Source organism: Etheostoma cragini, chromosome 19 (genome assembly GCF_013103735.1).
Source record: "Etheostoma cragini isolate CJK2018 chromosome 19, CSU_Ecrag_1.0, whole genome shotgun sequence".
Classification (NCBI taxonomy): Eukaryota; Metazoa; Chordata; class Actinopteri; order Perciformes; family Percidae; genus Etheostoma; species Etheostoma cragini.
Window position 1 is genome coordinate 4002803 of NC_048425.1, and position 12882 is coordinate 4015684.

General features: G+C 38.7%; 1 protein-coding gene and 1 long non-coding RNA gene across 6 annotated transcripts in view; one reads left to right on the top strand and one right to left on the bottom strand.

Moving 5' to 3' along the window:
• The window catches only part of si:dkey-172j4.3 (diacylglycerol kinase eta), an 82544-nt gene that overhangs the window by 51793 nt on the left and 17869 nt on the right, over positions 1-12882 (top strand). For all 5 annotated transcript variants that reach the window (XM_034857070.1, XM_034857069.1, XM_034857072.1 and 2 more), the window contains 13 exons: positions 1055-1165; positions 1423-1503; positions 2389-2493; positions 3485-3617; positions 5120-5226; positions 5540-5665; positions 7359-7461; positions 7938-8097; positions 8366-8474; positions 9897-10036; positions 10709-10796; positions 11335-11426; positions 12696-12795. In XM_034857070.1, the coding sequence (XP_034712961.1) occupies positions 1055-1165; positions 1423-1503; positions 2389-2493; positions 3485-3617; positions 5120-5226; positions 5540-5665; positions 7359-7461; positions 7938-8097; positions 8366-8474; positions 9897-10036; positions 10709-10796; positions 11335-11426; positions 12696-12795 (1455 nt within the window). The remainder of the gene's footprint in view (positions 1-1054; positions 1166-1422; positions 1504-2388; positions 2494-3484; positions 3618-5119; positions 5227-5539; positions 5666-7358; positions 7462-7937; positions 8098-8365; positions 8475-9896; positions 10037-10708; positions 10797-11334; positions 11427-12695; positions 12796-12882) is intronic.
• The window catches only part of LOC117935118, a 24572-nt gene that overhangs the window by 9801 nt on the left and 1889 nt on the right, over positions 1-12882 (bottom strand). The gene's annotated exons all lie outside the window — the stretch shown is intronic.

Here is a 12882-nt window from a genome sequence, read left to right on the forward strand (position 1 = left end):
TATATATATATATATATATATATATATATATATATATATATATATTAAAAAAAGGGCTGTCAACCACGTTGCCGTTGCATAGTTTGTCCACCAGAGGGCAGTCTACAACGTCCCTGTTGGCCACACTGATTTTTTTGTTATTGTGTTTTTGTTCAAAGGACTTAAAGTTTTACATCATAAGTTTGTATTTTTCTACATTTTATTTATCCGAATTTTAACATATTATGATGTTCTTCTGTTCTGTTGTGACAGTAAAACAAATTATTATATTATTTTAGTGTTGTTAGGGAAATCTGTTTGTTTTGTAACGCTTTTCTGGATTTAAAAAAATGTATTATTTATCGGTCGGGCTCTAATAAGTGCCTGCGCCAGCACCCAGGCTTGGGTATCCTCTTGTTCGAGAAATGAGGATCTCCATGGCGACCCTTTGATTTCCTACCTTTAATTGATTACCCATGATGCATTCTATCCTCTTAGGGCATGGACTCATAAAGGGAGAGAGTGAAAGAATGAGTGCTTGATGAGCAGAGATGCAGACAAACATGAAATCGATGGTATCAAATCAAGTCGTGCACTTGCCGTGATAACAATTCTTATGCAGACACGGATGGCTGCACATCCTAATTGCTGCATCACTCCATCACTGTTGCTCCTATAATCACAGTACAGAACAATACCTCCTGTGTTTTTGCTGTATTTATCTTATCTTATTGACACACATACTGCACGGACACCAAGCCAACCGTAGCGTATTTTCTTATTTAACAGATCAATTAATAACATATACATTCAGTAAATGACTGGCAGGGATTTGAAACTGCACAGGTATAGTCCTTTCAGTAAACATTTCTGAGTGTCTCTTTTCTTGACACACTCAGAACCTTTCTGCTCTTCTCTGCAAAGAAAGAAAGGACCCATTCTAGTGACACTATCCAAACTCCAAGAAGAGTAACTGTCACTTTAGTTATTCACAGGATCTGGATGCACTAACGTCTGTTTTTTTTTCCTCCTCCAATCTCTCCCCGTTTTTTCTCCTTTCTGTGTCCTACTACAGAAAAGTGTGAAGGAGGGAATCCTGTTAAAGCAGACCAGTTCTTTCCAGAGATGGAAGAGGAGGTATTTCAAACTCAGAGGCAGGACCCTCTACTATGCGAAAGACTGCAAGGTACAAGAATGCGTGAAACTTCCTACAGCAGCACAAAATATTTATGCCATTTGTAAGAAATTTAGAGACAATTCAATAAGGTGTTAAACCATAATCACCAGTTAGTCAGCTGTTATGAGATTACACTTCAAAGAAGGATTTACATGTGATTTGGAAGTGTAAGGGGAAAGACAAGTTGTGATTGTATGGCTAGTACCTGGATATACTAAAAGAAAAGCAGATGAAGCTGATGTTTTGTTTGTTTTTCTTCCCATCAGTCTTTGATCTTTGATGAAGTAGACCTATCAGACGCCAGCGTGGCCGAGACCAGCACCAAGAATATCAACAACAGCTTCACTGTAAGCAACAAGACGGGTCTCAAAAATAAAGCATTTCCAAACCGTACAGTTGGCTCAGTTTTTAACGGCAAGTTACGACAGGAGATAAAGCTAGAGTTAGTCTTGAATTTAAACACCTTGGTCCAGACTGAAAAACCTTGACAACCATTGGATACCTTGCCTTGATATTTGGTACAGATGGTCATGTTTCTTTAAAGGCACAAACAGTATGATTTTCCTAAAAAAGAATTGTTTGACTCAAACTAAAATAGTCCATCTCAATCATCACGTATGTATGGAGCCTCTAAAGGGACATGGGAATTCTTTTTTCTGGTGTGCATAAGCGGAGAAGGAATGCCTCTTTCTTAAAACGCAATGAAATGTATCTGATAGTGTCATCAACAAACTTCAAGATTATAAGGCAACTGTTAACTGATGTCATGCTGTGAATGTGAAATATTAACATTAGCTACATAACCTTAGCAGCATTTTGCTAGCCTTAGATTGGTTTCTCTTGAGCACAAGAGACATTTGCCTGCGTACCAGAAAGTTTCTTGTGCGCACCAAAATAAAAAGTCATGTCATCAAACCTTAAGGGCTCCATACAAATGACCCACTATGATCCAAAACGTAATCTGTACTTGTAAAAATAAAACCATTCCCTTGAGCCTCAGTTGTAGTTTTTGTTTAGTGCTAATTTTAGAATATATGCTCAACATCAGCATGTTGCCCTTGCCCTTGTGAGAATGTTAGCATGCTGACGATAGCAATCCCAATAATGTAATATGATGTTGACAAATTAATAAATTTAGTGCATAGATTTGGCTCCAGACGAGATATGAAGAAAAATATTTCACTTTTACGCTCAGACTTCTATTCTTATGTTTTTTCATTTTTTTCCCTTAGCTGATCACTCCATTTCGCAAACTAATGTTATGTGCTGAGAGCAGGAAGGAAATGGAGGACTGGATCGGCGCTCTTAAATCCGTCCAAAAATGGGAAACCTATGAGGTAAGTGTTTTTTCATGTCTCCAGCAGTCTCTTCACGTTCGAATATTGTTATTTATTGTGAAGTTGGACATTAGGAATTGTTACTCATGCTGCAGGCTGTGTCAAATTGACGATTTTCTGATAAGAATCTAGCGTTTAATCTATTTTAATGAGAACAGGCGTCGCACATCAATTCTTAATTCTTCTCCCATCTGTTCTTTTCTCAAAGTATCCTGTTTTTCATGAAGAGAAAAACTCCTGATCCCTCATTTCTCCTATCTCCTTTTCATTTTAGCTGTTTGCCCGCGGATTAATTTGGCTCATAAAACAACACCCTCTGCTTTTTATAGGCTATAAAGAGAGCTAAAGACTGTAAGCTGCCATCCTAGCTAAGTTTAAATTCTTTCAGGTTTCGGGCTTTTTTTTGTTGCAAACGTACCAATACGTAAACTAAGCAAACTACTGCTAGATATAGCTGATTTTAACCAGATGTTTTAGGTGGTCCTTTTTTAGGTGGCTGAAACAGGTTTTGCTGCTGTCCCCCATTCACAGCAGTACATTGCTTCACTTTAGTTTTGATACTACTGCTTGATCTGCTTCAGGGGGCGTCCCACCACCATGCACTGTAGGTAGTACACCAACAATGGAGAAGTACCTCATTCAACCTGACACAAACTATAAGGCACTGGCTAACGCCTAATTCTTCCTGAATGGACCTCTTTTGCTCAGGCCAGTCAGCAGTAGCCTTGAAATTGTCAATCCTTGTTCTTTTAAATCCTGGGGCCACAAAGTTTAATATGTACAGCTGATGTCAGTTTCTTATCCATGTATCCATGCTTACTCTAGCTGTGTAGTTCAGCATGAAATTTGAAAAGTCATTGTATCCATCCTGCAATATCTCTCTTTCCCCAGGCTAGATTTTATGATGTAGCACTCCACTGGGTTCTGTGTTATCACCTCCAAAAAATTTGATGTAGTTTTTCTCTCCTTCCATATTTCTCCTTCATCCCAGGCCAGCCAGTTCAACATGGAGCATTTCTCTGGGATGCACAACTGGTACGCCTGCTCGCACGCCAGGCCGACCTTCTGCAACGTCTGCAGGGAGGCTCTGCCAGGCGTCACCTCCCACGGCCTGTCCTGTGAAGGTACAGAGGCAAACACATACACAGTCACATACAGTATGCACACATTTAAAGACTCACGAGGGCCAATACCAATAGTTTTGACCTAACCAGATATTCTGAAGAATATCTTTAAATTTGTTCCCCCGTGTACAGTAACCGTGTACTGTCTGAGATTTTTTTGTGTGCTCTTAACTGACCGTCATTATAGAAAAGCATATAGAGCAGCTGACTGTGAAAGTACAGAAGTAGGTTCATTGCTCCTTATCTCAGGGCGAGGCAGGTTTCATCATGGGTTTGACACTCTGGTACCCTGATTACATTCCTCACCTCTCTCATATCAGCAGTAAAACACACACATGCAGGGTTTTTAGGTCACTTGTCAGTTCACATTATTGGGAAATGGCTGAGCAAAATCTTGATGTTGTCTGTTATGAATTATAATGCTCTGCCAAACGTGATTACGATTTGATTTGCGTTTTTATATATATATATATATATATATAATATATTTTTAAGTTTAGTTTAAATTTAGTATGTACTGTGTAACAGATAAAACACGTAATGGAGCATTGTAACATGAGACACCATCAAAGTCTCTGTATTCTTATGCAAGGATGAGCACATGGATATGAATTGCCAGCAAAGTGTTTTTCTTTTAATAAGCATGGAACATTGGCCAGTCAAACACAGAACATTTAACACATAAGCTACATTTATAATAATAAAAACTATTCCAATAAAAAATACCAGCACTTTCCTGTAAACTGAAATTTCCGGTATTCCTCCGTTCAATAGCAGCATTGACATATTGCACCTTCTTCAATCATGTAAAATAAAGTTAGAAAAATAAATTAAAATTCCAGTGTTAACAATCTGGGATATGTAAAAAATTTTCCAGCATTTAGCTTATAAAAAAACTAAAGATAATAATAAAGAGATTAAAAAAAAATCAAATGGTACACCTAACATTTAAATAAATATTGCACATTTGATTAATCGCGGACGCCACAATTAGCTATTCACATTCTTTCAAATCGCAATGTTGATTTGAAAAAGATTAATTTTTCAGCCCGACCACCAATTAATTTGTTATTGATTTGTCATGTCATTTTACTTGATTCCTATATCTCGGAATGAAATAATTGGAATGAACAAAAATGTAGAGAAACAGTTATAAATGACATCAGCATCAACATTTTATCTTGATTCATATGAACATTTTTTGCGGCCAATCCAACAGTCATCCAATAAAAGATTTTTCTAGTAAAAGTGAAATTGTCCAACCACTTCTGATTCAGAATATATAATAGACATTTGGTGGTTGGATTTATCACAGCACAGAACCCCAAGTGCAAACATCTTGGCCCTTGTCCTTCTTTAAGTTGCAAAAAAGTGCTAAATTACAGTGTGAAAAACGGGATAACTTGCTCAGCGCTTCATGTTCACATGCTTTTTGCATTTTAATTTCAAAGGGTATTTATTTGAGTTTTTCATCATAATATTTATGGATTTTTCCTCCACAGTTTGTAAGTTCAAGGCTCATAAACGCTGTGCAGTTCGCTCCACCAACAACTGCAAATGGACAACACTGGCGTCCATAGGAAATGACATCATTGAGGATGAGGAAGGGGTGAGACAAAACATGTCAACAAAAACAATGTTGTGACTGTAGAAAGCTTCAGTTTATTGACTAGGAGTTTAGATTGTGTGCCAAAGATAAAACATGATCACTTAAAAGACTGAATATAACTGTTAGTGTACAGTACGTTACCCAGGATGGAAAAACATGCAAATTATAATACAATTTTTTAGATTTCAATAGATCTTTGCATGCAAATAGCAAATAATATATGCCCGATTTATCATGACTTCAAGTCAAATGAGCTTTGTCTCAGGGCAGTTGATTCCTCAAATCCTCAGTATTTTTGTATATATTTTCCCAGGTGTTTATGTCCCACCAGTGGCTGGAAGGCAACCTGCCGGTCAGTGCCAAATGTGTGGTGTGTGATAAAAACTGTGGCAGCGTGCGGCGGCTGCAGGACTGGCGCTGCCTCTGGTGCAAAGCCATTGTAAGTGGGATTAAATCGTGGCTTCTCTCCTGTCAGAAATCTGTCTTGTCAAATCAGTGTTAGTGTTTATTTAGGACATCACTGCTAGCTGAGAGTTATTTTCAGTTCACATCTTACCCTAGTTTTTTACATGAATCAAACATTAATGATTTAAATTGACTGATATCCATAGTACTAGAGTCTGTGCCAGTTAAATTGGTCTTAATTAATCACTTCTCTGGTGGAAAAAAGCCATGTGTGCAGTGAGCAAAGGTTTTAATCCACATGTCCCAAATATTGAGTTCCAGTAGCTCTCCAACTGCCAAATCCAACTATCGAGGATAATACAGGAAGTGTTGTGCTACTACAAAAAGTTCAACATTTGTAACTAGAAAACATGAAATATTGGGGGAAAAAATGTTTTAATTTAGTGCAGGTTCCAATATACACAGTATATATTTTTTTGATCTAAAACTGTATGAAGTATAAGTTGATTATTAATACGTAAGATAACATTTTCTTTTGTTTGTTCTCCAAACAATCCGACATGTTGATACACGCAAAGGAAATTGTGACTTTCAGTGCAGTCAGAGTGAGATGTGCTGCCAACCGTTTTTTTAATGTTCTTAACTCGCTCTCCAAAGTCACACAACACTAACAAACTAATTAATATAGGCAGCGGTTAGTCAGAAAGTCATGTTTTGTGAGGTAAAATTACTGTTTATTGTCAAAGGAGTCTGGTAGCTTTTGAAGACAGCATAGATAACTGATTCAGTTCCCTGTCGTAAAGGGCTGTCTGATGGCAAAGTAAAGTGTTGAAAATATTCAAAATATAGCGTTATAGCACTGAGCATTTTAACTGATGGATTTTAGTTTTTTTTTGTTTAACCCTGGGGGCCCTGAGGCCATTTTTACAGTTTATTTTCCGTCTGGATTTATTTTATAAAAAAGCTAGTAAAACATCAACCCTGTGGTCTACAGTCAAGATATGAACATCATTTTTTTTAGGACAAACTGGGTTATTAGAATATTTGGGTTGCAGTGAGGTCACTTGCATGTTAAAAATGGTTTTAGGGCCTTAAGTAGCTGAAAGACATTTAGTTGCTGCCCCTCTGCGCAGAAGTACATTGTTTCGCTTCTATGTCGGTACTCCTGTCTGCTTCTCCAAACTGGGGCCGTGCAATTGCCATCTACTGTAGGTAATACACTGACTGTTAAGTTTTAAGATGGCAACCAGATCCCCAAGGTGAAGAGGAGGAGGACAGGTTAGAAATGAGGAATGAAACAGGGCGGATGAATTGCTGTCAGCTTTGGGGTATCTCAGTCTGACCCGACGCTCTGACCGCCTCAAGCAACATCAAGAGAAAAATGTACAGTAGAATTGAACTTTACTCTGTCTTGCAGTTCCGCTTAGCAAAGGCTGAATTGCTTTTGAGTGTTTAGAGGAAATGAACACACATAAATAAGTCTAATCTTTAGCACACGCATACAGAAACACATGAACAAATGAATGAGGGTGGTAATTGTAAAGGTTACAGAACTGACATTTGGTGGGTTTCACAGGGATGTAATGACCTTTCTGCTTCAACTGAAATATAGAATTACTATGGTGACCACTTTGTGTGTGTGTGTGTGTGTGTGTGTGCGTGTGCGTGTGCGTGTGCGTGTGCGTGTGCGTGTGTGTGTGTGTGTGTGTGTGTGTGTGTGTGTGTAGGTTCACAACAGCTGTAAAGAACAAATGGGTAAGGTGTGTCCCTTGGGTCAATATCGAGTGTCAATCATCCCGCCCACTGCACTTAACAGCATCGACTCAGATGGTATGATCCACGCACGAACACACACACACACACACACACACACAAACACACACACACACACAGGCTCTTTTGTTTCATTGTACTGCATGTACAGTAGCTTCAAACATCAGGAATGTCACCTTTCACCTCCAGTGGTGTAAATCCAGAGGGCATAACTTTTTTCTATTGTACAGTATACCAAATACAAAATATATATATTAAAAACCATCAATTTAAATGAACATTTTAAATTCTATCATGCTTGGACAAACATTCAAAAAAAGACAAATACTACAGCCAAAGAATTTCATCAAATTACACAAAAAAGGTATCTGTCATTAGAATTGGCCAGTTCTGACACAGTCTCCAGGATCCGTCAAATACAGCTTTCTCAACCTGAACCATGCATGTTTGCCAAAATATGGACTTGAATATGAGAACTAGATAGTTTTCTAGTATTTTCATTTTTTAAAACCTGTTAATTGATTTCCTTTCAGGCTTCTGGAAGGCCACCTCAGCGTCGTGCTCCAGTCCTCTCCTGGTCCTGGTCAACTCCAAGAGCGGAGACAACCAGGGAGTGAAGTTCCTCCGCAAATTCAAGCAGCTCCTCAACCCAGCTCAGGTCTTTGACCTGATGAATGGAGGACCAGAGCTTGGGTACTACATTCTAGTACTTCAATTATTAATGAAATAATAAGCTTAAATGCAGCAAAAAAGTCTTATATTTTACTCATTAACAGCCATTTTCTACTAGTTGAGTGCTTCACTAGTGGGAGTTTGTAGTTCGTCATGACTGGTTTAATGCATGTACTGATGCTGTACTATTGCTGCCTTTTCATGACATCTACCTCTTAACATTTTGTGCTTTTTGCTTCCTCCTCTTCTCTCCTCATCCTCCCATCCATCCCACTCTCTCCTCCTGCAGCCTGCGCCTTTTCCAGAAGTTTGTGACGTTTCGTATCCTGGTGTGCGGAGGCGATGGCAGCGTGGGCTGGGTGCTCTCAGAGCTCGATAAACTCAACCTCCATAAACAGGTGACAGCAAGGAGGAGGAGGAGGATGATGATGATATAATAATGAAGGTAACTGTGCGGAATGCTGTTGGGCAAGGGAAAGTGGAAAGCTACCTCTTGTGCTCATGTTGCAAATAATAATAAACCAATATTTTCCACCTGTGGTCGCAGTTTGTAACCCTTTTCAGGGTTTGTCTTGCATAGGGGAACTGTGGGCACACCCCAAAGAGGTTTTAACCAGCCCCAATGGAAAGTCAACCTTGCCAAAATGATAAGCATTGAGAAAAGCATTGAGCAACAGCAACATAAACTTGAGTTAATCTCAGTTTTAGAGTCAGGCTGTACGGACTCTTCTGGCAATTTATTAAACAATTATAGTACTTTTTTAACCAGTTTTGTTAATTTGGGATTAAATTACTCAAGCATTGTATACATTTTTGTTAATCAAATTATTAGAAATAACAGGCACATTCATAGATTCATGTCAAATAAGGTAACACAGACTCATGGCCTTCACCGTATCCAGACTGATCATGCTTACTGCTGTAAAACCTTGCTTTTGCTACCATGTTTTTCAAACCTGAAATGGAAATAGTGTACTAATTTAGTGTAACTAAACTAATTCATCAATGTCATGGAAGTAATCCAAATCAATGAATGCCATGTCGGATAACATGTTTTTTTATTTTCAAATTAGTGTTTAATTTGGATACTTAAGTGGCATTCAAATCAAGTTTGAGTAATTTTCAGGTAATATCAGATTAAACAATGAATAACATGTCAGCCAGTGTGATGTTTCTCACATTTTTCCTCAAGATTTTCACGTTGTTCTGCTTTGCCTCTATAATTACAATCTAGACTATTTATCTTTATGTTGCAAGAAGTTACAGTTCAAAACTATTTTTTTGTCTCCATCCTACACTTTTGTATCAAACCCATTCCTTTGATTTGTAGGATTCTGACAGAAGTGATCAATTATACATATATCTTACCATGTTTTTGCAATTTCAATTCAAAAGAACCTTTTTTTATCTCTTTCTTCTGATTGGCACAGTAGATGCCTGCACTAATGTAATGCTTGTCTACTATTGTCAACTGAAACCCAAAATAAAGAGAACAGAAGATTTTGATTAACAATTATTTAAATTATTAATTTATAAGTAAATCTTCATATTTTTGTCCCTAAATAGAAGTGTGGACTGCAACTACTGTGCTTATGTTTGCCAAGAGAATAAAGATCTAATGTTTGGATATAAATGTGTTTTTATTTAGAGTAGAGAGAGTCCATGTTAAACACCTGAATTGTATTTGTGCCAACAAATCTGTAGTATCTGAATTACGGTGGTTCCCTACTCTCTTTGGGATTAAGGAAGATGAGACATAACTCATTTGAAATTAGATTCAATCAATTTGTTTGCGGACAACATATTGTCTTTCATTACAGTGCCAGCTGGGCGTGTTGCCTCTGGGCACAGGAAACGACCTAGCTCGGGTTCTGGGCTGGGGAGGCCTCTGTGACGACGATGCTCAGCTGCTGCAGGTCCTGGAGAAGCTGGAGAGAGCCACCACCAAAATGCTGGACCGGTAAGACCAGAAAGAGAGTGAGGGTGAGGGTGAAGGGGTGGGGGGCAACAACATGGTTAGTACTGCTTGTTCCCAGTAAGGTACAGTGTCTAACCAAGTTGTCCTGTCCACTGTTTGCTGTGTTTTCCCCTAAGGCTTTCTTGTTATGATCTTAAGTCCTTTCCAGGTAGACTGAGGAATGAATTCCTTTTAAGCTACAGTATCATAATGACTGAGAGTTCTCTTTCTTTCTGCACCTGGATGATGGAAAAAATCCCAAAAGAACGAATTTGATATTCCTTATTTCTCAAGGACAGCAGACAGTAGCGAGCAATAGTCAAAGCAACAAAGATAATTACCTGAAAGTACTACAGGCTGTTTATTTATAGTTATACCTCTTGGAAACCTTTATAAGCAACATTAAAAATAACCTGTCATGCCACAGAGTTGAACATTAAGCCTCATTAGTACATAATTGACTGCTGATGGTTAAAAATAGCAGGTGTTAACTGACTTCTTGATTGTTGGACTATATATGGATTGTGGTGTATTTATCAGATAAACAATCAAAGTGACATATAGGCTGCATGTTTTAATTCCGTGTCCTGTCCTACTATGTTGATCTGATTAACTGATAATAAAGTTTATTCTCCGATGCTTGAAATCTGTGTGTGTCTTTGTGTGTCTTTTTAGGTGGAGTGTGATGACGTTCGAGGTGCCCGCCACTACTAAACGCACACCGACAGTGAAAGAAGACGACAGTCTTGATTCTCCTCAGCAGGTAAATTACTTTCAGGAAGCTGTTTGCTTTTTGACAGATGGCGTCCATAAATTAGCCCCACGCAGCTAGATCTCGCCAGCTCCAAGAAATTATTTTCGAAAACATTCACTAAGAATCAATTAAGTCTGGCAGCTGGCAGCTAAAGCAATCAGTCCTAATCCGCAGGGAGTGTATTTTAAATTATAAAAAACTGCTTCTCAATTCCCTGGTCTGGTAGTTAAAGGACATTCTGTAGTTTTAAAATTACAGAATGATTCTGCACCTGCATAGACAGTTTCTCACCGCTAATTCATTTATTACTCAGATGGCTAATTTAAGTAATACATTAACAAAATTAATATTTGGCGGCCCCCCTGCAGTAAGTCTGAGTCCCTGTTGAAGATCTGTGTTGTACTGTATTTTAATGTCATTAAAGAGTGTGGATTTTTAGCAGAGGGCCATCACACAGCTAAAAAATGCTGAAATTTAGTTGAAACTTGCAAGACTAACTTAAAAAGGAATCATTCCATTCATTTTAAAGTCTCGTTCTCTCTCTCAGGTCCACATCACTCAGTATGCAGACTCTGTGGCCTCCCACCTTGCCAAAATCCTGGACTCTGACAAACACAGTGACGTAATTTCCTCTGCCAAGTACGTGCCATGAATGCCTTCAGAAACAGGGACAGGGGGGAAGTAGGAGCCAGGAGCAAGCAGGTGAAGGCTGAAAGATGAGAATAAAGATGCAGGGTAAAAACTTAGGAGGGAAAAGGAGAATAAAGAAGAGAGATTATGAGAGAAAGAGGCAAACAAAAAGAGGCTAGTGAGTTTCTGGTCAATGAGTATTCTTTTTTTTCTTTGCTCCCTAATGACGGACACACACACACACACACACGGAGGGGACAGTAAGTGCTGCCCGGCAGTAAGTGAAAGAGACAGATGAATTTGTATTGAATGGTCATCTTTAGTGTATTTGTACGTTAGTAGTCTTACTTTGGAAGTTGAGCGCCCATTACAGAGCACTTCTCTCCACTACTGTGTGTGCGTGTGTGTTAAACCACTGCCAATTGTAGTGGATACCTGCAGCACACTTCAGGGACTTTAGGATGCACTCTGAGCCAATTTTCATTTAAACATATCTCCGGTGTCGTTGGAAAAAGAAAATGTGTCTTTCCTGCTTTGGCATTTTAACCAGTTTCATTTAGCCAAGGGTCTAGAGTAACACTCAACATATGGTGGGAATCAAAATACATATCAGTTCAAGTACAAATTGAACTGTTGTTAAGTTGTTGTAAGTTGCAGTTTCACCTGGAATCTTAATACTCTGTTATATTAAGAGTGCATTGTGCAACTTTTCTAACAATACCCTGCCACCTTTATTGCAATGACATGATTGATTCCGTTTCACTTTTGCCACGTCAAGTTGAAGGGACATTTGCACAATGTTCAGCACGCCTTTCAAAAACTACCACAAACTAGTTAGAACAAATTGCCATCAAGCATCTGTAATTTCCAGATAATTAATTTGGAAATATACACTTACAAGAGAACACGGTTCACATAATAGGGACGTGTTTTATTTGCAGCAATATTCATTTTACAATATTTACCAAATACCCGAGGGCTGTGTATGTTTGGAGAAACCTCCTCGCTGAGTCATGCAGCAGCAATGTAACAGCTATGAGTAAATACGGACTGTGTGGAGGCGACGTAGCTGACAGGCAGATAGGCGGAAATGAAATGAGTGTCTATGTAGTATGTTCAAACAGTGAGTGCACGGTGTAATATCTCCAAACACAGTGACTGTACGGTGAATCACCAAATCTGAAATGTGTTACCCTTTTTAATTTTTATTGTTAATCAACTCCCCCCACCACCACCCACACACATTTTGTTCTCCTTCCTCTCTCCCCCCTTCGTCAGGTTTCTGTGTGGGACGGTGAATGATTTTGTGGCGGAGGTGGGGAAGGCGTACGAGAGAGCCACAGAGAACAAGGAGGAGGCAGATGCAATGGCAAAGAAGGTAAATGGTTTTATGTACAGTGGGTACGGAAAGTATTCAGACCCCTTTAAATTTTTCACTCTTTGTTTCATTGCAGCCTTTTTCCAA